Source organism: Antechinus flavipes, chromosome 2 (genome assembly GCF_016432865.1).
Source record: "Antechinus flavipes isolate AdamAnt ecotype Samford, QLD, Australia chromosome 2, AdamAnt_v2, whole genome shotgun sequence".
Lineage (NCBI taxonomy): Eukaryota > Metazoa > Chordata > Mammalia > Dasyuromorphia > Dasyuridae > Antechinus > Antechinus flavipes.
In genome coordinates this window covers 58,314,851-58,340,646 of record NC_067399.1, presented here as the reverse complement: position 1 = coordinate 58,340,646, position 25,796 = coordinate 58,314,851, and the positions used below count along the sequence as shown (strand labels likewise).

Sequence of the window (25,796 nt, the reverse complement as noted above, 5' to 3'; positions counted from 1 at the left end):
CCTTGATATACAATGAATTAATCCAATTGTGTTTCTGATGTTTGTTCGCTTAAGCACCATTTCTGCTTCTTCTATAAGCATATCTGGGGTTATGATGTTGGAGTTCAAATATGGTGGCTTTGCTACATTTGATGGTGAAAAGAGTTTTCATTAAAAATCCTTGTAGAAGACAATTCCAATAAATTTATAATGGAAAATACCATCCACAACCAAAGAAAGACCCATGGAGATTGCATGCGGATCAAAGCATCTTATTTTCTCTTTCTTTGGTCTTTCTGTGTTTTTTTTCTTTGTTTCTGATTTTTCTTTCACAACATGACTAATATGGAAATATGTTTAAATGATTGCATGTATTTAACCTATATCAGATTTCTTTGCTGTTTTGGGGAGGACAGAGATAAGGGAAGGAGGGAGAAAATATTTGGAACTCAAAATCTTACAAGAATGAATGTTGAAAACTATCTCTACATAGAAGCAGAAAAAGAAAATACTACTAAAAATTGATAGAAAATGCAAGTCCTTGTAGATATTTTCCATTTTTCTTCTCTTTGCTGGGGGCATCCTTCCATTTTCTTCCTACAATACCTTTGAAATGACTGCTTAGTTGGGTTCTTTGCTAAACTCTCTTTAAAATAGCTTGATCTTCCATTGCTTCTCTTTACTTTGTCAGATGATAAAGCTTAAAGCTATATCATAAGGCTTATCTGGATATGGATTTACCCCATTACATTGGGAATTCCTTGAGGAGAAGGACAATTTTTTTTTTTGAGGCAATTGGGGTTAAGTGACTCGCCCAGGATCACGCAGCCAGGAAGTGTTAAATGTCAGGTCCTCCTGACTTCACAGCTGGTGCCCACTACCCCCACAAGAACTATCTTTTGCCTGTTTGTTTATTTTGCATCCCTAGCAGTGGGTGTTTAATAAATGTTTACTTAATGATTGATCATCTAGTTCCAAAAGATTTTACAATTATGTTTATATTTTAATAGTATCATCCTTGGTTGCCATATCTTTCTGCTGCTTGAGAGTAAGTTAAGTATTTATTCCCTAGAGTGCTTTAAAAAAACTCTTTTGATGATTTTATTATGGCAATAGATCTTTATCTGTTAAAGTTGTTTTTAAACCTATACCATTTAGACTTCTGTAGACTAAGTCAATGTTTTTTCTTCTACCCATATCCCATTTAAAAAAAATCAATTTTAAAGAATTCAGGATGAGTTGTTTTAATTGTATGCCATATATTTTTCTCATTTTTATTCTTCCTTCTAGGTCTTTGCTAATTTTGTCCTTTGCTCTAACAAGTAGCTATAGACAGAAAGTTGGTTCAATTATCAAGAATTATTTAAATGAGAAGCCAATTCCTGGGGTCAGGGAATTCTCCCTCATCAAATGTTTTATGATATCCAAGGGTCACTATATTCTGCCATGAACAACTTTTAAGCTGCGACTCCTGGCTTCTCTTTGCAGTATTTGACCTAAGACAAAAATTCCCAGCTTCTTGGGAAGATTGCGTGGACAGCTAAGTGAAGCCATAGCACACAGAAATCTGGCCCTGGAGTCAGGAAGACTACATGGGTTTGAACATGAGCTCAAATCTGACCTTAGCTATTTTTTAGTTGTGTGATCTTGGACAAGTCACTTAACTCACTTTACTTCAGTTTCCTCATCCCTAAAAGTGGGCTGGAAAAAGAAAAGGCAAATCTTTGCCAAAAACAAAACAAAACAAAAAAAAAACCCAAAACAAAAAAAAAAAACTCTTCAAAATGGGGTCAGGAAGAATAGGCTGCAACCACACCACAACAGGGAGAACAGAGCAGGTTCCATGGAGGAGACTAAGTGGGAATTGGCTTTTAGAGAAAGGAAAGGACTTCACCAGATGGAAATGGGGGGAGAAGGTAAATATGATGTGAGCAAATGAATAATTAATATAGATTATAATATGAGTGAAGCTTATGTAAGAAGTGTTTTATAGACCTATGAGTTAATATTGTCCTGAATAAGGAGACTTTTCTCCTTTATCACTTTTTGGAGAGAAGAGCAGGTTCCATGGAGGAGACTACATGTGAATTGGGTTTTGGAGAAAGGAAAGGACTTCAACAAGTGGAAATGGGAGGAGTGTGCAGAGATAATATGAGCAAATGTATAATTAATATTAATTATAATACGAGTGAAGCTTGCGTAAAAAGTGTTTTGTAGACATATGGGTTAATATTGTCCTGTATAAAGGGGAGGTGAGAAAGGAAAGAACTTCATCAAATGGAAATGGGGGGAGTGGGCAAAGATGATGGGAGCAAATGAATATTTAATTAATAATTAATATAGATTTTAATGAGAACCTTGTGTAAAGATGTTTAATAGACTTATGAATTAACATTGTCCTGAATAAGGGGGAAGTGTTTTTTCTCCTTTGTTACTTTTTCTTTTCATTTAAAGGAGTTTTCCAACTGTAAACGACCAACTCGATTTCATTAGCAACACAGTTAAGTTGCTACATGTGGTTTTACGTTTTGTGGAAACGAACGCTTTTGGGTTCGGGCCGTTTCTGCTCCTCGTACAAGCCCACTGAACAGCACACCTCCTGGGAGGGGACGGAATGTCCACGGGAAGTGCTTATTATCTTGGAAAGCCTGGGAAGGCCGCTTATTAGAGGCTGCCCTGCCCACGTCTGTCTGCAAGCAAGACTTTCCCCCCACCCCCCTCCTCCCGCAGCTGTCGTCTGATCTGACGCTGGAGCTTTGAACGTAGCTCTCTTGAGTGCCAGATGTGGAGGAAGACTAAAAATAATCTTCCAGGCTATCACTAAGAGGGAACCACGTGCTCAGGGTGCGCCCGGGACCCAAGGACCCCAGTTCAAGTGGAATCAAGTCCCCCAGCGCGTGGCCCCATCGCTGAGCTCCGGGCAGGACACCAGAGTGGGAGCTGGTCCTTCCCAGCCTGCTCTCCGCCCACCCCGGTCTGGGCTGCCCTCCTCCACTCTGAACCCTTCACAACTTGGGTTCTGCTCTCTGCATCGCCTGGGAAGAAAATGGACCCCGGGAGTTATAGACAAGGAAGGAGAGCCCGAGGCTGGGGAGTAAAAGTTTTTCCCCACACTCTGTGCATCGTGGTGTTGCTGTTAGATCTGTGTTCTGCAAGAGGGTTATGGAAACGGGCGGTGCACCTGAAATTGGCCGAGAAATCCCAAGTAAGTACCTGGATGAGGGAGAGGATGTGTTACCTGGCCCTGGGTGGGACGGCATCTGGAGGAACTGGTCCCGGCGTATATATTCCCAAATTGTGGGAAGGGAGGATAAGCAGGGACTGGAAAGTCGATTGTTAAATTTTCAGTGTGAACATTTACACCTGGGAATTGTGAGAACTGCAAACCAGGGCTTGATTTATTGCTTTGTTGGTTATCTGGATTTAAGAAAGCGATGGAGAAAATGTTGAAAATGCAGATTAGATTTAAAAGTGTTTCTGCATCTGAATGTTAAACATTGACCAGCAAGCTTGTGGGTTTAATACAAACATCTATGCTGTACTATATTACACAGAAGTGCATGAGAAAGTTAAAAAAAAAAAACCAGCAAGATTATGTGAGATCCAGTAGGTATGATAGTTCACAGATAGGTCAGGAAAGTCTTTCTGGAAACGATAGAATTTGAGATGGGCTTTGATGGAAAAAACATTGACTGTGAACGCTGAAGACCTGGGTTCAAGTCACAGCCCCTACTTAGACCTGTGTGTATGAGTGATCTCTTTGAATCTCAAGTTTTCTCCTCTCTTAAATGAGGGAATTGGACTAAATGATCTAAAAATAATGGATGGAACTTCAATAAGCAAAGGGAAGGGAGGGAATTCCAGGGGTAGGTAATACTGTGAGCCAGAACCTTTGTTGGAAAGGGTGGATTTTGAGGGTAGGAATTCGTTGGTGCATGGATTTTATAGAAAGAAGTAATATGAGATTAAGCTGAAAGGGTAGAGTAGAACAACATTATGAAAACAGTGAATGAGTTTGCTATTGACTCAGTAAGCAATTGTTGTTCACTCATTTTCTTTCTTTTTTTTTCTGAGGCAGTTAGGGTTGTGACTTGCCCACGGTCACACAGCTAGGAAGTAGTAAGTGTCTGAGGTCAGATTTGAACTCAGGTCCTCCTGACTTCAGGGTTGGTGCTCTATCTGCTGCACCAATTAACTGGTTGTTCACTCATTTTCAGTTGTGATTGACTAAGATTCCATTTGGGGTTTTATTGGCAGAGATACGCCAATGGTTTGCCATTCCCTTCTCCAACTCACTTTTATAAATGAGGAAACTGAGTCAAACAGGATTAAATGATTTGCCCAGGGCCACATGGCTAATAAGTATCTGAGGCCATTTTGAACTCAGGAAGAGGAGTTTTCTTGACTTCAGGACTGGCACTCTATTTATTGTGCCATTTAGCTTCCCCTGGGAAGCAATAGGGAGCCACAGCAGATTTTCCTAGTTGAAAGTTGATATGAAGTGATATATATAATATATACATACATATATATATACAGCTATATAAATATGGGTACTTACACATATATACATGTATCCACATATATAAACACATATGTATGTGTATGTGCGGGTGGGTATGTATGTGTGGATGTGTATGATTTGGGTGGCAGAGTGATGTGAAGACTATCCAGGGAAAAAGGAAGAAATTAAAGTAAATATATGACAGGAAAAATGTGCCTTTTTCAAAAAAATTTATAACTCGAAGAGGTCCCAAAATAAGGAGATTTATCTGAAGGACCAAAGTGTGTTGAAACTGAATGTTTTGTCTTATCCAAAGAATCTGCTAACATTTGAAATTTCCACAATATGTAAAACTTTCTTGCTTGTGCTGTGGAGTTACAGAGAGGTATCAGGTACTTCTAATGCCCTTGAGGAACTTGTAGTTTTATAAGAATGATGAGACCTGTATACAGAAAAAAAAAAAGATTACTTTGGTTTAAGGTATATGGTAGTGGGTGATCTGTGGCAACTGAAGGGATTAAGAAGCAAATGGTGAAAGACCATTGTGGTAAGGGAATGGCACCTGACATAGACCTTGAAGGGTGGGCAGTGATTAATGGGAGAAGAGAGAGCATTCCTTAAAATAGCAAAATGGGAAAAAATTGGGAAGGCAATGAAGTGGCCAGTCTGGCTGGAGCGGAGAGTGTTCTCCCCTCTGAGTCTCCTCTGTGCCCTTTCTTCTTTCTCTCCTGACAAGAAGATTTATTTCTGTGATTTATAGAGAGCCCTTTATTCCTAAGAATTCAAAGGGCTTTCTCATATATCATCCAATAAGATCTCCCAGATAAACCCAATGGAAAAGATTTTATCATCCCCATTGGAAGGAGTTGGCAATATCCAAAAGGAAGGAAATAACTTTTGTAAATGTTGGCCAATGTAAAACTGGTGACCCAAATTAATTGAGAGATATGCTAGAAAAAGCACAAAGTTGGGAGCTCAAAGACCTACTCAGCCTCCACTATGTACAGGTTCTGGGTCTTAAATTTCCTATGTGTAAGACAGTTGACTTTTAAACTCCCTTCCAACTCAAAATCTTTGATCATAAATTGCACGAGTTACCAATCTTTTTAGGTAGTGAAAGTTTCCAAAGCTGTCATATGTGGGAGACATTTAACTTGGACCCAGGTCTTGAACCTGAAAGTCAGATCTCGAGCTAATTCTGTGCTATCCCATTGTAGATAATATATCAGAAGAATGTGGATTTAGGACTGATAAGGACCTTAGAGATCATTTATTCAGACTCTTAACTTTTACAGATGAGGAGACTAAGGCCCAAGGGGTTAAGGGATTTATCCAAAGTCATGCAGATGGGCTTTGAACTCAGGTTGTCTACCCCAAATCCAGAACTATGCCCATAACTAAGGTACTGACTCAATAGTCTTTGCAATGCAGTCATATGCTCTCTTTAGTGATACAGACCTGATCCAGGGCTAAATTCCTATCATATTGGCTTAGCCCTACTATACTTAGCCTGGGATCTATGCAAATGGAAGGGAGAAGGGAAGAAGGGAGGGAGAGAAAAAAAGAAGGAAAGAAGGAAGGAAGGAGGGAGGGGGGAGGAGGGAACAAAGGAGAGGAGAGAGGGAGGAAGAAAGGAAGGAAGAAAGAAAGAAAAAAGGAAGGGAGGAAGAAAGGAAGGAAGGAAAAGGAAGGAAGGAAGGAAGGAAGGAAGGAAGGAAGGAAGGAAGAAAGAAAAAAGGAGGAAAGGAGAGAGGGAAGAAGGGAGGAAAGGAAAGGAGAAACAGAGAGGAAGTCAGAAAAGGACAGAGAAAGGGAGGAAGAAAGAAAGAAAAAGAGGTAGGAAAGGAGGGAGGGAAAGAGGGAGGGGGGAGGAGGGAACAAAAGAGAGGAGAGAGGAAGGAAGGAAGGAAGGAAAAGGAAGGAAGGAAGAAAGAAAGAAAGAAAGAAAAAAGAAAGAAAGAAAGAAAGAAAGAAAGAAAAAAGGAAGAAAGGAAGGAAGGAGAAGGGAAGGAAGGAAGGAAGGAAGAAAGACAGAAAGAAAAAAGGAGGAAGGAGAGAGGGAAGGAGGGAGGAAAGGAAAGGAGAAACAGAGAGGAAGTTAGAAAAGGACAGAGAAAGGGAGGAAGAAAGAAAGAAAAGGAGGGAGGGAAGGAGGGAGGGAAAAAGGGAAGGGGGAGGAGGGAACAAAAGAGAGGAGAGAGGAAGGAAGGAAGGAGGGAGGGGGGAGGAGGGAACAAAGGAGAGGAGAGAGGGAGGAAGAAAGGAAGGAAGGAAGGAAGAAAGAAAGAAAGAAAGAAGGAAGGAAGGAAGGAAGGAAGGAAGAAAGAAAGAAAAAAGGAATAAAGGAAGGGAGGAGAAGGGAAGGAAGGAAGGAAGGAAAGAAGAAAGAAAGAAAAAAGGAGGAAGGAGAGAGGGAAGGAGGGAGGAAAGGAAAGGAGAAACAGAGAAGAAGTCAGAAAAGGACAGAGAAAGGGAGGGAGAAAGAAAGAAAAGGAGAGAGAGGGAAGGAAGGAAGGAAAAGGGAGAGAGATGGATGGCCCTGAATTCCCCAGACTGGCTTCTTAGGGGATGAAGTAATCCCCATTGCAGGAGGTTCCCTGAGAGGGCCTGTGCCCCCTCCCTGGTCCTTGCAGCTTTATGAGTTTGCATTTACTCTTCAAAGCTTCTATGAGAACTTGGCAGCGGGCCCCTGAAGTTCCACTGCCTTGTTGGAAGGCTGATACCCAATAGGAAATCTTGCTAGGCTTTGGTGAGTTTGGCACAAATGGCCACCTTCGAGTGCCAGCTAATTTCCTGAAAGTGTCCAAGTTTGTGCTTCATGTTGCTTGGTCCCGGCCTAACCCAGGACCACAACGGGGACCCCACCAGGAGAGAAAAGCTCCGATGTTTTCCTGCCCTTCCACGAGCTCCTGAACGCCGGCTTCTTCATATTTGGTCTCTACTGATTACAATAGAAACCAAATACTTGAGGGTGTCTTGGAATAAAGCAGGAAGCGTGTGTTTATAACGGTCGGATCACTTTCTGCAGAGGTGGCCAGCTCGGGGAGCAAATGCTTGCTATTTTCGGAGCATCCTGAGGCTTCTCATGGCTCTTCATGTACCGTGTGGGTCTCTGTCATGGGCTGGAAGACCCTGCCGTTCCCTCTGGTGCCTTCAGTGGGGTGGACCAGGCAGAGATTTCTAGGCCAAAACTCAGCATCTTACACAGTGAGCTAGTTAATATCAGGCAAACTCTGAAGTGAAAAGTTGGGAGGAAAAAGAGGCAATATATGAAAAATGCAGGAGCCAAAAAGGCAGCTACACATATAGTGATTAAGACCCAGAGCTGGAGTCTGGAAGCCCTGTGTTCAAACGCTTCTAAGATACTTACTTAATGTGTGATCATGGGTAAGTCACTTAACTTTGCTCTGTTTCCTCATCTTAAAATGGAAATAATAACAGCACTTCCCTTACAGGGTTAATATGAATATCAGATGAATTAAGGTATGTGTAGTGTGTTGTAAATCTTAAAGCCATATGCAAATACTTGATGTTATTATTATAATAATAAAATAATTATAACATAATTAAATAGTATTACAAATATTAGATTTTAAATAACAAATAAGATAAATATAGCTACATAAATATTAGCTATGATTGTTGTAATACTAATTATTATATTTTAATTACTTTAAATATCATATATAAGCTCTTTATAAATACTATTATTGTTATAAGTAGCAATAATTACAACACATTTCAAATAATATATAAGCCCTATAAAATTAGCTGTTATAATAGCAATAAGTATAACATCAAATAAAGTATATATAATAAATTTTATATACAAACAATAATATTGCTCTATATCTATGATCCTATTCCCACAGAGTTGGGGGAACTGAAATAATATATGTAATAATAATAAATATTCAAAAACAAAATATGTAATGTAATAAAAATATATAATAAGATATGTAAAGATATTCATGGAAAATTAACAAATGATTGGCAGCTCATTCTCTTAAAACCTAGTATGACAGAAGTCAACATAATGCAAAGTAGTGACTATGGAGTCATAAGACCTGAGTTCAAATTCCAGTTCTGTTACTTAATAATTCTATGAGTGGATAAATCACTTAGTCACTTTGTGACTCAGTCCCTTCATCTATAAAATAAAAAGTTTTGGATTTGATCCCTTCTAGCACAAAATCTTGTTATCTATATAATGTGTACATTGAATCTTATCACAATGCAATCTCTCATGCTCATATCATCAAGTTAACAACAAGCATTTATTGAGCACTTACTATTTGCCCAGAAACTGTGCTAAATGCTGAGAATATAAATACAAGTAGAAAGATGACAATACTAAAACAAAGCTGAAAGGGAAGGGAAGATGGTCAAGTGATTGCCATAAGGAAGAAAAACCTTGATGGGTCAGGAATTCAGCCTGAAGAAAAATGAAGACTTCCTCCTTACTATGGAGGTTCTGGGAGTTACCAGCTCATTAGAAAAAGAGACTGCAGGGATATAAGGTACTTCCATTGTGAAAAGTCCAGGTTGAAGAGGTTTCTGGGGCTTAATGGAAGAAATCTGAAGAATTAGGAGAAGAGTCTGGCATGGGAATTTGAGAATAAGCAATCACATAATAGCCTGTTAGAACAAGATGGGATCTTGTGTCAGCTAGTTCATCCTCTGCATTTTCCAAATGAGAAAACTGAGAGCGTCCCAGAGAAGGGATATGTTTTAGTCTTTTAGGTGGGAGCTGGGCTGGAACCAGCCCTCCTGATTTCCAGTCTTTCTCGGTTTTTATTTCACAGTAGTAAGTATATAATTTCTCCTTGTGTGGGCTCCTACCCAGAAGAGCCTTAGGGCAAATTCTGATCTTTCAAAAATAACAGAGTAGTGAGTACTGGGAAGAAGTGTCTGTGAATTTGTTCTGACCCGTGAGATTTTTGTTCCGCAGAGAAATGTAGTCAGGCATTTGACGTCTGAATTCCAGAGGAAGAATAAATAATGTTTGGACAAAAACTGGCTTGCTTTCTCAATCAAGAAAGATTGTCGTTTTTATTAGATAGGTCTTTAGGTCTGTTATAATCTTCCAGAGAAGGTCAAGGGCCTCCTCTGGGAGAGATAAAGAGGCTGGGGAGAGCAGACCGTCATTTCCTGTGATTTCCTCCAAATGTGCCCTCCTTATTAGCCTGAGTTAAGTAACCAAATTGGTCTTCCCCAGAGGGACTTTTTCTCTCTTTTATTCTTTCCCAAGTTTCTCTCAGTTTGGAAATCTCTTTAGAGTTTGAGATTGAGCCTTTCCCAAGCTTCGAGACCTCCAATCAAAGAAAAATATCCAAAATACTGTTATTTATCCTTCATTCTTGAAGAGAACCATGACATCAGGAAGGTGACACCATGACTTGTTTGTGAATTGGATTGAAGAGAGGGAGGGCTGTGCAAAGTCATCAGCCTCACTTTTTCTCCAGAGCCATCTGAGTCCAGTGGCAAGATGTGGATCAGAAGGACTGAAGATTGTCCCCTCCAGAAAGTTACAAACCCTGAATAAACCTAAACCCAGAGTTTAAAGCTAGAAAATCCAGATTAAGGACAAGCAGTGTTTATGCTCACAAGATATTTTGAAAATAGACTCAGAAAGCAAGTTCTAGGGAGTGTGATTGAAAGCTCCAAGCCAGTTTGAGCTGGATATGGAAGTTTGAGCACTTGGGTTTGAATCTGAGCCTTTGGTACTCTTAGAGGTGTGATGCTGGGCAAATTGCTTCCTGCAGTCTCCTCTTTTATAAAATGGCATGACTGGGTTAGGGATTCTTTTTTTTAATTTTATAATAACTTTTTATTGACAGAACCCATGCCAGGGTAATTTTTTACAACATTATCCCTTGCACTCACTTCTGTTCCGATTTTTCCCCTCCCTCCACTCCTTCCCCCAGATGGCAAGCAGTCCTATACATGTTAAATAGGTTACAGTATATCCTAGATACAATATATGTGTGCAGAACTGAACAGTTTTCTTGTTGCACAGAGAGAATTGGATTCAGAAGGTAGAAATAACCCGGGAAGAAAAACAAAAATGCAAATAGTTTACATTCATTTCCCAGTGTTCTTTCTTTGGGTGTAGCTGCTTCTGTCCATCATTTATCAATTAAAACTCAGTTAGGTCTCTTTGTCAAAGAAATCCACTTCCATCAGAATACATTCTCATACAATATTGTTGTCGAAGTGTATAATGATCTCCTGGTTCTGCTCATTTCACTTAGCATCAGTTCATGTAAGTCTCGCCAGTCCTCTCTGTATTCATCCTGCTGGTCATTCCTTACAGAACAATAATATTCCATAACGTTCATATACCACAATTTACTCAACCATTCTCCAATTGATGGGCATCCATTCATTTTCCAGTTTCTAGCCACTACAAACAGGGCTGCCACAAACATTTTGGCACATAAAGGTCCCTTTCCCTTCTTTAGTATCTCTTTGGGGTATAAGCCCAGTAGAAACACTGCTGGATCAAAGGGTATGCACAGTTTGACAGAATGGCTGGATGTGTTCACAATTCCACCAACAATGTATCAGTGTCCTGGGTTAGGGATTCTTAATGAAGGGGTCCATTTTTTCCTTTTAAATATTTTGATAATCATATTTCAATATCATCATTTTTCTTTGTAATGCTATATATTTTTGTTATGCATTTAAAATACAACTCTGAGATGGGGTCCACAGACTTGCTTGATTAGGCAATCAGAGGGTTTCGGGATACAAAACAGTTGAAACCCCCTGGACTAAATGATTGCTTTGATGTGGTTTGAGGACCAAAATGATGTAGGTAATGTAGATACCAAATAATGGTAGGCTCCAAAATTTGGATTCTGTCACAATGGCCATTCTCTTTGGCAAATGGTAGATTTTTTTAGGGGAAGAGGTTACAGACAAAAAGAAGGGATACAATAGACATCAGGAATGGTAAATATGAAATAGAGTGGGAGAACATATGAAAGATAAGTTTCTCAGTGGAACTCATAATTATCCAGTAGAAAGGCAGTAGAAAGGGAGGGCATGCCTTTAGACTAAATCCTTAGCACCCTAAAAGAGTTAGCTACAAGAAGGAGAAATGGGGTTGGGAAGCATAATGGAGTTAGGGGAGATACCATGTGGCATAGGGGGAGGAAAAAGGTACCACAAGACAGAATGCCATGGCAATAACCCAAAGGAAGGCAGCAATCATGGGATGGCCCATAAGTAGATTTTATAGGGAAAATTTAACTTCAGGAACATGACTGAGATTTCTACAGAGAGTGGGTCTCAGGAGTTTGAGACAACTTGGATCTGAGACTGGATCACCTCCCCAGAGGGTGGGACCATGGAGCTAAACGACCTTCTGCCTGCTGGGATCAGGGATCAATTCTTTAGTTTCTCTTGGTCTAAAACACCATTCAGGATCTTCATCTTCAAGTCCTGTTAGTCAATCAACAAGCATTTGTTAAGCACTCTCGTATATCTGTATATCTGGCACTCTGGTAGATGCTGTCAATACAAAGGGAAAAAAAAGAATAGCCTTTGCCTTCATGGAAGCTTACATTCTATCTGAGGGGATAGACTGTATGTATCTAATACTTAATAACAGTAATTACTGTTATCATAGGGGTCAGTACAAAATCACAGAGATGGGAAATAAAATGTAAGTGCTTGAAACATTCTAACTAAGTTTTGTGACCCTAAATGTGCAGAGTGAATTTTATTCCTTTTAAAAATAATTGGTTCTGTTTAACATATATTGGATTACTTGTTGTCTAGAGGGTGGGAAGGGGAGGGAAAAAAATTTGGAACACAAGGTTTTCCAAGGGTGAATGTTGAAAACTATGCATGTGTTTTGAAAATAAAAAGCTTTAAAAAAAGAAAAGAAAAATGATCTGGTCTTTGTTTACATCTCAGTCATTTTCTGATATACTTGTCTACAAATATACATCCAATTAACTTTCCCTAGTAACCGAGAAAAACAATTACCTTTTAACAAAGAGAAATGATCATTACTTCAGTGACTGGGCTTGTAATATTCCCCATAACCATGTTTCCCCACCTCACCAATGAAAAGGTAATAGCATATTTCTTTTTCTCTTCCTGAAGGCCAAGATTGTACCTCATTTACTTTGGTTCAGGATTCTTTTCACTTATAGTTCTATAAATTAAAATTTTATGTAGCACAGAGGATAGCAAGAGCCTCAGACCTACAACCAGGAAGACTCATCTTTCTGAATTGAAATCCTGGCCTCAGATGCTTACTATCTGTGTGATGCTGGCAAGTCACTTATCTCTGTTTGCCTCAGTTTCCTCATCTGTAAAATGAGTTGGAGAAAAAAAATGGCAAAACAGTCTGCTGTCTCTGTCAAGAAAACTACTAAAAGGGTCATAAAGAGTTTGACACAACTGAAAATGACAATAACAATGACGAATTATAATTCACAATTGTTGGGTATGTTTTCTTTGTTAGGTTGCATTTTAATAAAGGATCTTTTCTGTCTAAAGCTAGTGAATAGTGAATTTTTAGATGCATGAATTTCATTTTCACCCAAAATTTGTGTTAGATGTATGTTAAAGTAATGATGTCCAATCCCACTGGCAGAGGTTTCTGGTATATTCTGATGTTTTCCCTAAGCTCCATCACAGAAGGGACAGTGGATGAGGATTCAGACTTGGGATTATAGTCCTGGCTCTATACATGCATTGTGTATAATCTTGGAAAAGTCACATTTCCTTTCTGGTATTTAATCTCCTCCTCTAAAAAATAAACAAGCTAGACTGGCTAATGAATCATGTTTATGGAAAACATTTTTCCCAGCAGCCCTGTGAAATGGCGTGTACCTTAATCCTTATCTCCATTTTGTGAGTGAACAAACTGAGGTTTGGAGATGTTAGGTGCTTGTCTGTGGCTACATAGCTGGTCAAGAATCAACAAACATGTATTAAGCCCCTTTTATGTGCCAGGTAGTTACTTCATTTATGAAGTCCCTTCTTCAAAAGAAATGTGAGATGTGCAAATTTAGAAATATCTTCCTCCCTGATAATGATCATGGATAATGATTATTTGTACATGACCTGTGACAAAGCCTTCCAAACTCCTATTAGCATGATCAGCCACAATTGGACATATTGGGCATTGACCTTAATATTGTGATGTCATTTTAATTCTCTTTGAGCATGAAGGATAAACAACAGGGATGTGCCCCGTGGACAGCTAGTTGGAGTCAGGAAGACAAGCTTTCTTACTAGCTGTGTGACTCTGCGCAAATCACATAACTCTGCCTCAGTTTGCTCATCTGTAAAATGAGTGGGGAAGGAAATGGCTAACTACTTTAGTATGTTTACCAAGAAAACCCCAAATAGGGTCACAAAGAGTCAGACATGACTGAAATGATCAAACCACAACATGCGTCAGGTACTGTGCTAACTGGGAATAAAAATATGAAAAAGAAAGACAACTCTGCCCTCAAGAGGGGGGAAAAGGGGAAAGACTGGATCCTTGAGTAATACCCTAAGGATGATAGAGAATAGACCTATTATTTCTTAGCCCCAGAATGAAGGATCGTGACACGTTTGAGGAAGAAAATACGGTCATAACACCCAGAGTGAGACGTTTTAGAGTGACATCTTCTCACGGGGATGGCGTTCTGGATGAAAATTCAGAAAGGGAACAGATCGGATTTTGTGAATGACAGACCAAGAGGGAAAGGGATAAATGTTAAACACATCACTTCTGAGTTTGGCTTAACCAGATTAAAATGTAATTGCATTTTTTTAAAAAAATGTAATCGGGCAATATTTAGCAAAAATTTGAAAATACAATAAAACATAGATTTATTACACTGAATTGCCCCTCAATAACATTCCATTGCACTTAGGTCTCACGATCTATTTAATCATCTCCAATCTTTGGGCATCCACTTTGTTTCCAGCTTTGTTTGCTTCCATAAAAGGTGTGGCTATAAATGTTTTCATGTTCTTTTATTTCCATGCCTAACAGTGGAACTTCTGAGTCAAAGAGTAGGGGCGTTTTAGTCACTTTATTTGCATAATTCCAGAGGGTTTTTAAACTACTTTAAGATTCTCTTTAAAACAAAGATCCATCTGTTCAACATTAATATTCTTCCAGTGATGCTGGATGGCTTCAAGCCACATTAAAGCAGAGTCTCTGAAAAATTAAAGTTAAGGTTACCAAAAGGGCAATAGAGAGGCCCTTGGTAGTTGTGTGCAGGCTGTAATGTGGGACAAATGAACATGAATGGCCCAGGAGGAGAACTAAAAAAGGATATCCCCATTGATATTTATTGATATTTATCAATTTATTTATCAATGATATTTCTCATTGGATGCACATTAATGAGTGAGAAATAGCCAACTTTTCCTTAATACACTCTAGTCGGCATTCAAAGCTCTTTGCAACCTAACCCCTATCTGATACACTGGCCTTTTTGGCTGTTCCTCACATATTGGTGTCCCATGTCCCATTTCACTGGCTGTCTGCCATGTTGGAAGTGCTCTTCTTCCTCATCTCTGCTTCCTACACTCCCTGACTTCCTTCAAGACTCAGCTCACACTTCATTTTTCTGTTGGAGGCCTTTCCTGGACACTCCCTCCCCAAACCCCCACCCCAGCTTCTAGGACTTTTTGTCAGATTACCTTTTTCTTCTATGGACCTAGATATTTATATATCATCTCCTAGGTTAGAATGTTAACTCCTTGAGGGCAGGCACTATTGTTTACCTTTCTTTGGATCACAAGCACTGACTATGATAGGTGCTTAATAAATGCTTATCCCCTTTTTTTGTTCCTTTTTTTTTTTTTTGTACATCACCTCTCATTAGAGCTCCTTCCATTTTGAGCCATCTTTCTTTGCTTAGTAGATTTTTCTCACGTTGGCCTCTTTGCAACTTCTACCCCTTACTTTAGAGTCTGTCCTATACCAAAGATTCTTCATTTGGAACCGGTAAACTTTTTTTAAAAATTAATTTAAAATTTTTAGAGGTAATTAGGGTTAAGTGATGGACCTAAGGTCTTACAACTAGTAAATATCCGAAGTCGGATTTGAACTCAGGTCCTGCTAACTTCAGAACTATTACACTATCCACTGTGCCACCTAGCTGCCCTTATACACTTTTAAAAATATATTTTAATAACCATATATCAACATACTTGGTTTTCTTTCTAATCCAATTTATTCCTTTAAAAACATTATTCGGAGAAAGCATCTATAGGATTGATAAAATTGTCAATGTGAAAGGTCAAAGATCCAAATTTGCCATTTGTGAGAACCACAAGTGTATACAGGAGAGAGCCTTTAACAATTAAGCATGGGAGTCACATGATTTTTAAAAAATTGTCATTTTGGCAAAGTGGCAAATAGAGATAGAGAATGGGACTCTTTGCCAAAATGCCAATTTTTCTCACAAATTGCAAATTTTTGTTGTGGTTTTCACAGTATAGTATTGGTCTTTTTTGTTTGTTTTGTTTTTTGGGTTTTTTTTTGCTGAGGCAATTGAACTTAAGTGACTTGCCCAAGGTCACAAGCTAGAAAGTGTTAAGTGTCTGAGACTAGATTTGAACTCTCATCTTCTTGACTTCAGGGTTGCTGCTCTATTCATTGTGCTACTTAGATGCCTCCTTTTTTTGTACTGATCTTTTCAAAATAAGGAATCGGGGTACAGTATAAGAGAGTTGGATGAGTCCTTATATCACAAGTATAAATTTTATACAGTTTTGAGGAGACTCATACATGCTCATGTGCCCTGCATATGTTGTGTCATATAAATCATGGAGCAGCCAGCGAAACTGGGAGCACCAGTGTGTGGAAACGCATCCTTTAAATCAATGAGTATTTATTAAGCACCTACTATGTATCGATCACTACACTAAACACTGGAGATACAAGGAAAGGAAAAGACAGATCCTTCTCTCAGGGAGTTAATAATGTAATGGAGGAAACAACATGCAAACAGTTATGTACAGACAGCTGAGGGGAAGATGGGCTGTGGTGGGGAGATGCTTGAGGCAGGCAGACCACCAGCGGGTCCTGTAGTAGTTCAGACATGACCTGGTGAGAATCTGTCCCAGAGTTGGTGACATCATCAGAGGAGAATATGAAAATGTGAAATATGAAAAAGCTATAAAGTAGAAATGGCAGAATTTGGCAACAGATTGGGTATGGGGTAGGGTAGGATGGGAGAGTAGTGTCAAGGCTGACAGTCACTTTTGAACCAGGGCGACTGGGAGGATGATGGTCTTTCAAAATCAATAGGGAAACTAGAATAAAATGAAGTTTTAGGAGAAGCACAACGAGCTTAATTTGGGAAATGTTGAGTTTAAGATGTCTTTGGGACAGCCATTTTGAGATATCCACTGAGCAATTGGTTATGTAAGTCAGGATGGTAGATGAGAGTTTAGGTTGGATAAATAAATTTGAGAATCATCAGTGTAGAGATGATCATTGGATCCATGGAAGCTGATGGGATCACCAGGGGAAATAGTATTAAGGGAGAAGAGAAGATAGCTCAGATCAGAGCCTTGAGGGATACCCACAATTAGTAAACTTGACTTTAATGTTGTGAAAAGTATTTTCCTCACCCATAATCCTCTGAAGTGGGTAGGATGGAGCCCAGACTTTCCAACCTGGTATCAAAGGCTCTGAACAATATTGCCTTCATCTTCCTTCCTAGTTTTCTCATCAAATTTTATTATCCCCATACATCCTGTGTCTGCATTTTTGTTCATTCCATCTCTGTGTTTGTAATGCCCTTCCTTATTCTTTCTTCTAGGCTCTTCTCACGGTTTCGTAGGATGCAGAGCTAGAAGATTCCCCAGATACATCTAATAAAATCCCTTCATTTTATAGAAGCAGAAACCAGGGCTCAGAGAGGGAAATAAAATAGATCACATGGGCAGCTAAACAGCAGAGTTGAAATTCAAAATCCCTCTGTCCCAAGAATCTTTTCTGCTTTCTCTCTATTACTCCCAACCAGATTTCCCCCCTGAATCTCTTCTCTAAACCTTTTTCACCCTTTATTTTCCTTATCTTATAGATTTTGTATATTTTATCTTATAAATATAGTTTATTGTAAGCTTATTTAATCTTGCTTATTAAACTGTCAGTCCCATGAAGATGGACCCCAGGTTTTGTATGTGTGGCTCATTTTTGTATACCTTGCCATATCTTGCACATAATGGGAGTCCCATACCTATTTGCTGAATCGGATCTGAGATACAAAGGGGAAAGTAGATTTGAAATGAGATAATTATAGGACTACAATTCCTTCTGAAACCCAATACAAGTTACAAGAAGAGATAATGTGGTTTTTAAGAGAAGCAAAAATTGGAGGATCATTCTTTGTACTTAGTTATGGAAGAAGGAAGGCCTGAGGATGAAGGTGTCTGAGGATGGATTTGAACACAGAGCTTTTTAACTCCAGGTCCACTACCTAGATGCCAAGTGGTCATCCTACAGGATAGGCAAGTATGGATGGGTTATAAACTGGTAGGAATCCTATCCAATTGATGAGATCATAGAAGTCCTAGAATGTAATCATAAAGTTTAAAAGAAATGTTAAAGCAATTTTCTATAATCTCATAACAATGTATAAATAAATTCCTTTTTCAACTTGAGAGGATTCTGGATTCCAGAAGCTTGGCCATTGGATAAAGGCAATTGACACCACACAGGAAATTTGTCATATCCCTTGGCTATATATAAAAAATAAACAAATCACTTAGTCCTTGAAGACTCTTGGCTTGGGGGCTTTGTAGAGGAAACCCCCATAGGGGCAGAGAAAAGGACTTTCTTTCCTCTCCTCTCCTCCCCTTCCTCATCAACTATGTCAGCAGAACTATTGAACTTGTAGCAAATAATGCCTCTGAGTAGGAGCACAGACACATGCCAGAGGACAAATATAGATACAGAGAAAGAGAAACTCAATATAGGAAGTGGATTCAAAATGGCCCTTTACAGCAGGGAGACAGTTATGCATTTAAGAAAGGAATAGATCCTGGAATCTGTATGTGGTTCACCCAACAGAGCTGGTGTGCCCAAGGGGAGCCATGTAAAATTCTGGAAGCAGACAGTGCTCTGTAGTAGCAAGATTTGTCATGGTCATTTGTGCTCCTTACATTTCTGCTTCATTACTTTAATTTTATGCTCATGTTTCCCATAAACATATTGTATATTTGTGTCAGCGTATATACCAGATTACGCAGAGGGCATTTCTTTGTACTATGCCCTTTGAGTAAAATACCTTTGCTAAGAACTAATTAATCCTACTAGATAGTTGCTAATGGAAAAGGCACCAGTAGGGGCTCATGAACTACAGGAATAGGAGTAGTCATTCACAAAGTTATTCCTAAAACCTGAGGTAGCAGTCACTCTTTGTAAATTCAGTCCTTTAGTACAGACTGGAGGGAATATTCCAAAAGGTGTAGTAATAATTGCATAAAAAATGAAGTCAGTTAAGAACACCATTTTCAAATTGTGCCTAAGGAAAATATGATAGAATTAAAAAGCCCTGGATTAGAAGTCAGAAGATTTGGGTAATGCTCAGCTTCATCCAATTTTAAATGTAATAATCCTTTGAATTTATAAAGTCCTCTCCATAAATTCCCAGAGGTGAAAGTGTCTGGGGGTTACATAGATCCTTAGAAACTGTCTCATCAAGCAAAGATCTTAAACTATCCTGATCCATCAAAGGAAGAAGTTGGAGAAAATAATAACTAAGTTCCCTTTCAGATATAGAGCTTAAGATCTTATAAGAATTTTGTCTTTCTGTTTTGTAGTTGCTGTCATCATAGGGTACAATGTATCCTCAACTTTCCATCTGAGAATAATTTGTTTCTTCTACACATTTTAGGACCCTTTCCAGTTTCTTAATTTTTTTTTAATTGAGAAAAGAAAGCTGGAAAAAGAGAGGGAGGGAAAAAAGAAGGGAGGAAGAAAAAATGGAAAAGGAAGGAAGGAATAGAGAGAGGGGGAGGAAGGAAGGAAGGAAGGAAGGAAGGAAGGAAGGAAGGAAGGAAGAAGGAAGGAAAGGAAAGAAGGAAGGAAGGAAGGAAGGAAGGTAAGAAGGAAAGAAGGAAGGGAGGAACGAAGGAGGAAGGGAGGGAGGGAGGAAAGATAGAGAGAAAAAAGGTGGGAGGGAGGGAGGGAAGGAGGTAGAGAGGGAAGAAGGGTAGGAAGAAGGAAGGAAGGGAAAAAGGAAGAAAGGGAGAGAGGAAGGCAGGAACAGAAGAAGGGAAGAAGGGAGGGAGGAAAGAAGGGATAGAGAAAGAAGAAAAGTGGGAGGGAGACATAGAAGGAAGAAGTGTGGAAAGGAGGGAGGGTAGGAGAAAGGAAAGAAAGGAGAAAGGAAGGAAGGAAGGAAGCATTGAAGAAAGAAAAGAAGGAAAGAAACAAGCAATTATTAAATGTCTACTTTCAGGCATTTCAGGCCCTGTGTGAAGCACTTTATAAATATCTCATCTGCTCCTCACACCAAGCTTGGGTGGGAGATGCTATTTTTATCCTCTTTTACAGCTGAAGATCTGAGTCAGCAAGGTTAAGTGACTTGCCTAGAGCCACACAATTGTCTGAGGACATATTTGAATTCAGGTCTTCTGACTCCAGGCCCAGTACTGGTCATTCATCCCAGCTCTATCCTGTCCCATCTCAGAAGACTGTTTTGAGGATGACATGAGAATATGCGATGTGAAACCCCTTGAAACCACAGAAGATTTGAATGATTAGTTTTTAAGTCAGTGGGAATTCTCTTAGAATTTGGTTATTTGCCTACCTCAGAACTTTCTTGAATCCCTCCTAGAACCTAAACTCCAGGAAAGAAAGTTCTGGGGCTTTTTTCTGGTTTTTTTTTCCCCTACACCTTGTAAAATAGTCTATAAACCATGTTGTCATTGTTGAATCATTTCAGTTGTGTCCAATTCTTCATGACCCCATTTAGGTTTTTCTTGGCAAAGCTACTGGAGTGGTTTGCCATTTCCTTCTCCAGCTCATTTTACAGACGAGGAAACTGAGGCAAGCAGGTGATTTGTGATTTGCCCAGAGTCACATAGCTAAGAAGTGATTGGGGCTAGATTTGAACTCGTGAAAATAACTATTCTGTTTCCAGACCCTGCCTTCTAAGCACTATGACGCCACCTAACTGTCCCTGTACAATATAGTAAATCAAAAATTAATAAAATTTTGTTGAATGATTTTACAAAGCATATACATCTCCATTCTTTATATATATTCTGAACTTAGAAACACTAAAGTAAACAGCCACTTCCTGAAATATTATAGAAGAAAAAAAGGTCATTGTTCATTGCAAATATCCATTCTTAGAGATAACCAAAAACAATCTCACCCTTTCTTCAAAAACTCACCAGAACATTATCACATAGTACATGAAATAGCAAGAAATACTTAACTCTTTAATCATACCTTCCTGAATTGCAATAGTTCTCAGTTATTCACAAGCATTTGTTGTAAAGATTTTATTTCTAAGATTCTCACCTCATCTGTGCCATAAAGTCATGGAAGACACATTTGATTGTTCACCTAAAGGAAAAGGGAACTTCCCAAATGGATAATATTCACCAGGCTCATTTTTCTGTTCTTGCACAGAAAACTGACTCACATCATTTTGGCCAATTGAAAATGACTTTAACTTCTAATCTCATTTTATTTGGAACTTTCAAGTGATGAAGCTTGAGAAAAACACAGAGAGCAGAAAACTTAACCTCCCTCTCTTAGATACAAATAAGCAATATACTCTTTAATCATTTCCAAAGCAGGGAGCTTAGTCTGTCAGATTAACATGCAAATAATATTGTGATAAGCTTGTTTGAGTATAATTTCATTAATTCCATAGGAAATGAGCTAACAGGGAAAGGAATTAAATTGTTTCTTCTGCTTACATCTTGGAAATTACTGATCACAGTCTAGCAATTAGACAGTAAATGACTACTTCTCTAAGCTGTGGGAAATATGGTAGACAAAGTGTTGAGTATAGAGTCAAGAAGAGTCATTATCTTCATGAGTTCAAATCTGGCCTCAGACTAAGTAAATCACTTAAATTGTTTGTCTTGCCTCAGTTTCCTCATCTGTAAAAATTAGCTTAAGAAGGAAATGTCGTACTATTCCAGTATCTTCTCCAAGAAAGCCTCACATGGGGACATGACTAAAATCAACTGAACAACTGTTAAATCCAAAATAGAAATCCTGCTTTGTCATTGCTTAGACAATGATCTTAAACAAATCACTTTGGTGCAATTCATCCAGTTGAGTACAATGAAGAAATAGATAAAAGAGAAGACCTGGACTCAAATCCTGAATAATCTTCTCGTTGTCTGTGTTTGTTATGGGCAAGACAACGAATCCTACAGAATCCCAGAATTTCAGAATTGAAAAGAACCTCAGAGGCCATTTAATCCAACTTGAACCTTGATAAATAATAATTAATATTCATATAGCACTTTACATGTATTATTCCATTTGAGCCTTATGGTATTCCTGGGTGATAAAATAATATTATTATGGACATTTTAATAAGGTAGAAACAGGAAAGTTAAATGATTTTCCAGAGCTCCCCAGCTTGTTGATATCTCAGATGGGCTTTAAAATTAGGTCTTTTTGACATCCAGCTGAATTCTCTGTCCACAGTACCACCAAGCTGTTATTAAGAATCTTACTCAATATATTAATAATCCTCTGCTTGATGATCTCCAATGAGGAGGAACCCACTACCTTCTAAGGCAGCCCATTCCATGTTAGGAGAGTTTTAATTGTGAGAATCTTTCCCTTCTATTAAGCCTAAACTGATCTCACTAATTTTCTGCAAAATCTAGGTTTTGGACTAGATGGAAATTTCCTTTCAGTTTTATCAATCTGTTTCTAATCATTGACAAAACTGCCAACTGAAACCTTCTGCAGGGAACTGAGAGCAGTCCACCAGGTTTGTTAATAATACCACCTCTGACGCTCCTTGTTTTTAAAGGTAAAACTGAGGGGGCTCACTTAATCCTCTCTTTGGAGAGTCAAACAAGCCCCCTTTAAAATGCAGAGAGCAGTCCTTTGCCACAGATTGGGGGTCCCTTCCTTCAGCATCCTTTTCTCATCCCTTCTCTTCCCTATTAACACCTTCACCTCTACCCGTCCTTATCAACTTTCCCTGAATCAACACAGTCTTCTTCTGACAAACATCTCACTATTTGTTTTGTTACTACTGGGGTGGAATACTGGAGTTAGAATCAGGAGAATAGAGACCTGTATGTGGGGCTGACTAGTATTATGTGACTGGGGAAATGGGACTCATAATATCTGGGGTATGACCTTTGGGACATTTGAGATAATGTGCATGCAGTCTTTTGAAAAAACTTTGGCAGTGAGGTATTTCAGTGGATGGAGTGCTGAACATAGCTTCAAGAGAATCTGAATTTGAATTCTTCCCCAGGCACTTACTCACTGTGTAACTCTGGACAAATCATTAATGTCTCTGTGCCTCAGTGCTCTCATCTGTAAAATGGGAACAATAATAGCACCTACCTTTTAGGATTATTGTAAAGATCAAATTAGCTAACAGATGTGAAGTGCTTTCAAACCTACTAGCTACTACTACAATTATATTATTTACAATATTACAATTGTTATATTATGATATATGATATAAATATGTCACTTAAGATTATCTTAGTGCTGATACCTAAAGAAGGGAAGGATCAGATATTAAGAGCTGGAAATAACTTTAGAATTCATCTAGTCAACCCTTTTGTTTTATAAAAAGAGAAAGATGAAATGAGTTATTTACGGTCATACAATCAATAAGGGTTAGAGTCAGAATTTGAACTCAGATCTTCTGGTTGCACATATAGCCACTATATACTCTTCCCACTATATTATGCGCAGGGTGGTTGAGGGACAAAAAGAAAAAATTTGGAAGAATAGGAAATATCCACAAACTCAGGATAATATTTGAATACAAAAAACACTTGAAGGACCATCCAGTCCAACCTCCATAACTGAAGCTTGAGAAGTTTGAATGATTTGCTGAAAGTCACTGTGAGTAGTTAGAGGCAGAATTTGAACTCACATATTCAAGGTTCTTACTGCTCTGCCACAACTTTCCCCTAGCTGGGATATCAGAGCACTACATTTGTAGTCAGAGGTCCTGAATTTGAATCCTGCTTCTTTTGCTTGATACCTAGATACCTAGATAATCTAAGGTAATTCATTGTCCTACTTTAGCTTTCAGTTTTCTTATTTATAAATGAAAAAAACAAATCCTTTCAACTCTAAAATCTTATCATCCTAGATTATGCCCCTGAGATAGTCAAAATTTTCCAGGAAATAAAAGTTTAGATTTGTTTAAATTTAAAATTTATTTTTATTTATGTTAAAAGTTTAAGTTTCAGGAAAAGTAAAAGATTTGTTTTTTCTTGCTTAATTTTTTGGGTTCTTTCCCTTTTAGGTCTTCCTATTGCTACCTGAATCTTCTAAGTCTATGTTGATGGGAGCTCAGGGGTGATGGAAAGTGGGATTATGAGATTTAGAATTTAAAGGAACCCTAGAGATGAGAGGGTTCACATATAGACCAAAGAATCATGGACTTAAAGCTAGAAATGACACCAAAGGTTATTTATTCTGACTTTTAAAAGTAAGGAGACTGAAACTCATAGAGATTAAATCATTTACATAAATAGCAACATTCAGAACTCAAACTTAGAGCCTCTGACTTTACATCTGGTGTTTTTTCCATTCCACTATCCTGGACCTCAGTTTCCCTGTCTGTAAAATAGGGGTGGAGTAGAAGTGACTTTCTCCAGATCGCATACTTTGAGAGGCAGGATTCAAGGCCAAAACAGATCTTCTGGGAGGTTCTAGGTTCAAATTCTAGCTTTCCTTCTTATTATTCCTTTGATAAATTACTTAACCTGTCCAGCCATCACTTTCTTTATCTATTACACAAGGGACCTGAACAAAAGATTCCTTCCAATCCCAAATGTATCCATAGTGTCCCAAGTTTTTCAAAGTTGGACTCCACAGGGTGATAAAACCAGCCATGTTGTTTCTCTCCAATTTCCTCCGGTATCTTCGCCAGTCAGTCACAGGCTTCAAATGGCTAGAAGATAGAAGAATTGGTATCTTTATATGGCACAGTCACCAAAGGAATCCAATCCTTCCCGATGTGGAGGCAGGCCCCAGCCAGGAACTGTTCATTTGGCTGATGGGGGTGTCTAAAATCTCTACACTTCTATAGTAGAAAGCTTTTACTACAATGCCAGTCCCTCTCAGAGGAACCATTTTCTCCGGGTACATTCATTAGATTATAAGCTCCTTGAAGGCAGGAACTATCTTTTACCTTCTTTTGTATCCCCAAAGTCTAGAATAGTGCCTTGTGCTCAATAAATGTTTATTGTCTTGCTGTGTGACCCTGGGCAAGTCACTTAACCCCAATTGCCTCAGCCAAAAAAAAAATTTATTGAATGACTCAAAACTAGCTAGAATAAAGTTTCTATAGATAAGGGAAGGAAACCGAGTTTCAGATATCTCTTTCATGCAACAAGATAGGAACAGATACTTTCTTTGGGTTCCTGGTGGCTGAAGTTCAGAAATTCTCTGAAAAAAATTTTGCTTTCTATTAATAACTACTAAACAATCCTGAGTCACTAAAAATGGGTGGGGTAGGTAGGTAAGCTGAGGGACCTGAGTTCAAATCCAGCTTCAGATACTTGATATTTAGCTATGTGATCTTGGGCAAATCACACACAATAATAATCATAATCCTACAAAAGCAGATGAGCTCAGACAAGCATTGTGCTAGATTCCTCAGAGGGAAGTAAAGGTTGGGAAGCAAACTTGGAATCAGAGCAGATCCTGGCTCCCTCAAGGCTCCCCAGGGAAGAAGCCAGACTCCATTCATGATACCTCCTTCTGTCATCTTTGAGTGGCTTCCAAGGTCAGAGGAGAGCCAGAGGACTCATCTCATCTGGGCTAGGTCTGCTGATTTCTCAGTCCATTACCGGAGATGAGAGTGAAGACTTCAGAGGAGAAAAGAGGGAAGAGATTTTTACTGAAAGAAAATAGGTCACAATTCATTACTTTAAAAAGTTGGAAAGCACTTAACAGTCTGGGATTCAGTGTGTTCCAATGAGGTGGATAGAATAGATCAGGGATTCATATCCTTTTTTTTTAATGTTCTAGACACCCTTTCCAGTCTGTTGTAGCCAGCAGATCCCTTCTCAAAATAATCTTTTCAAGGGCATAAAAAAGATGCATGTAACTACCAAGGAAACCAATTTTATTAAAATATAA

The 25,796-nt window shown here is 38.7% G+C and overlaps 1 protein-coding gene across 3 annotated transcripts in view; it reads left to right on the top strand.

The window, feature by feature from the left end:
• Positions 1 to 2,683: 2,683 nt before the first annotated feature.
• WFDC1 (WAP four-disulfide core domain 1) overlaps positions 2,684 to 25,796 on the top strand; it is a 41,198-nt gene continuing 18,085 nt past the window's right edge. The window contains exon 1 of one of the 3 annotated variants that reach the window (XM_051974928.1): positions 2,684 to 3,184. In XM_051974928.1, the coding sequence (XP_051830888.1) occupies positions 3,026 to 3,184 (159 nt within the window). In that variant the 5' untranslated portion in view covers positions 2,684 to 3,025. The remainder of the gene's footprint in view (positions 3,185 to 25,796) is intronic. The other 2 variants (XM_051974927.1, XM_051974926.1) reach the window with 2 other exon arrangements.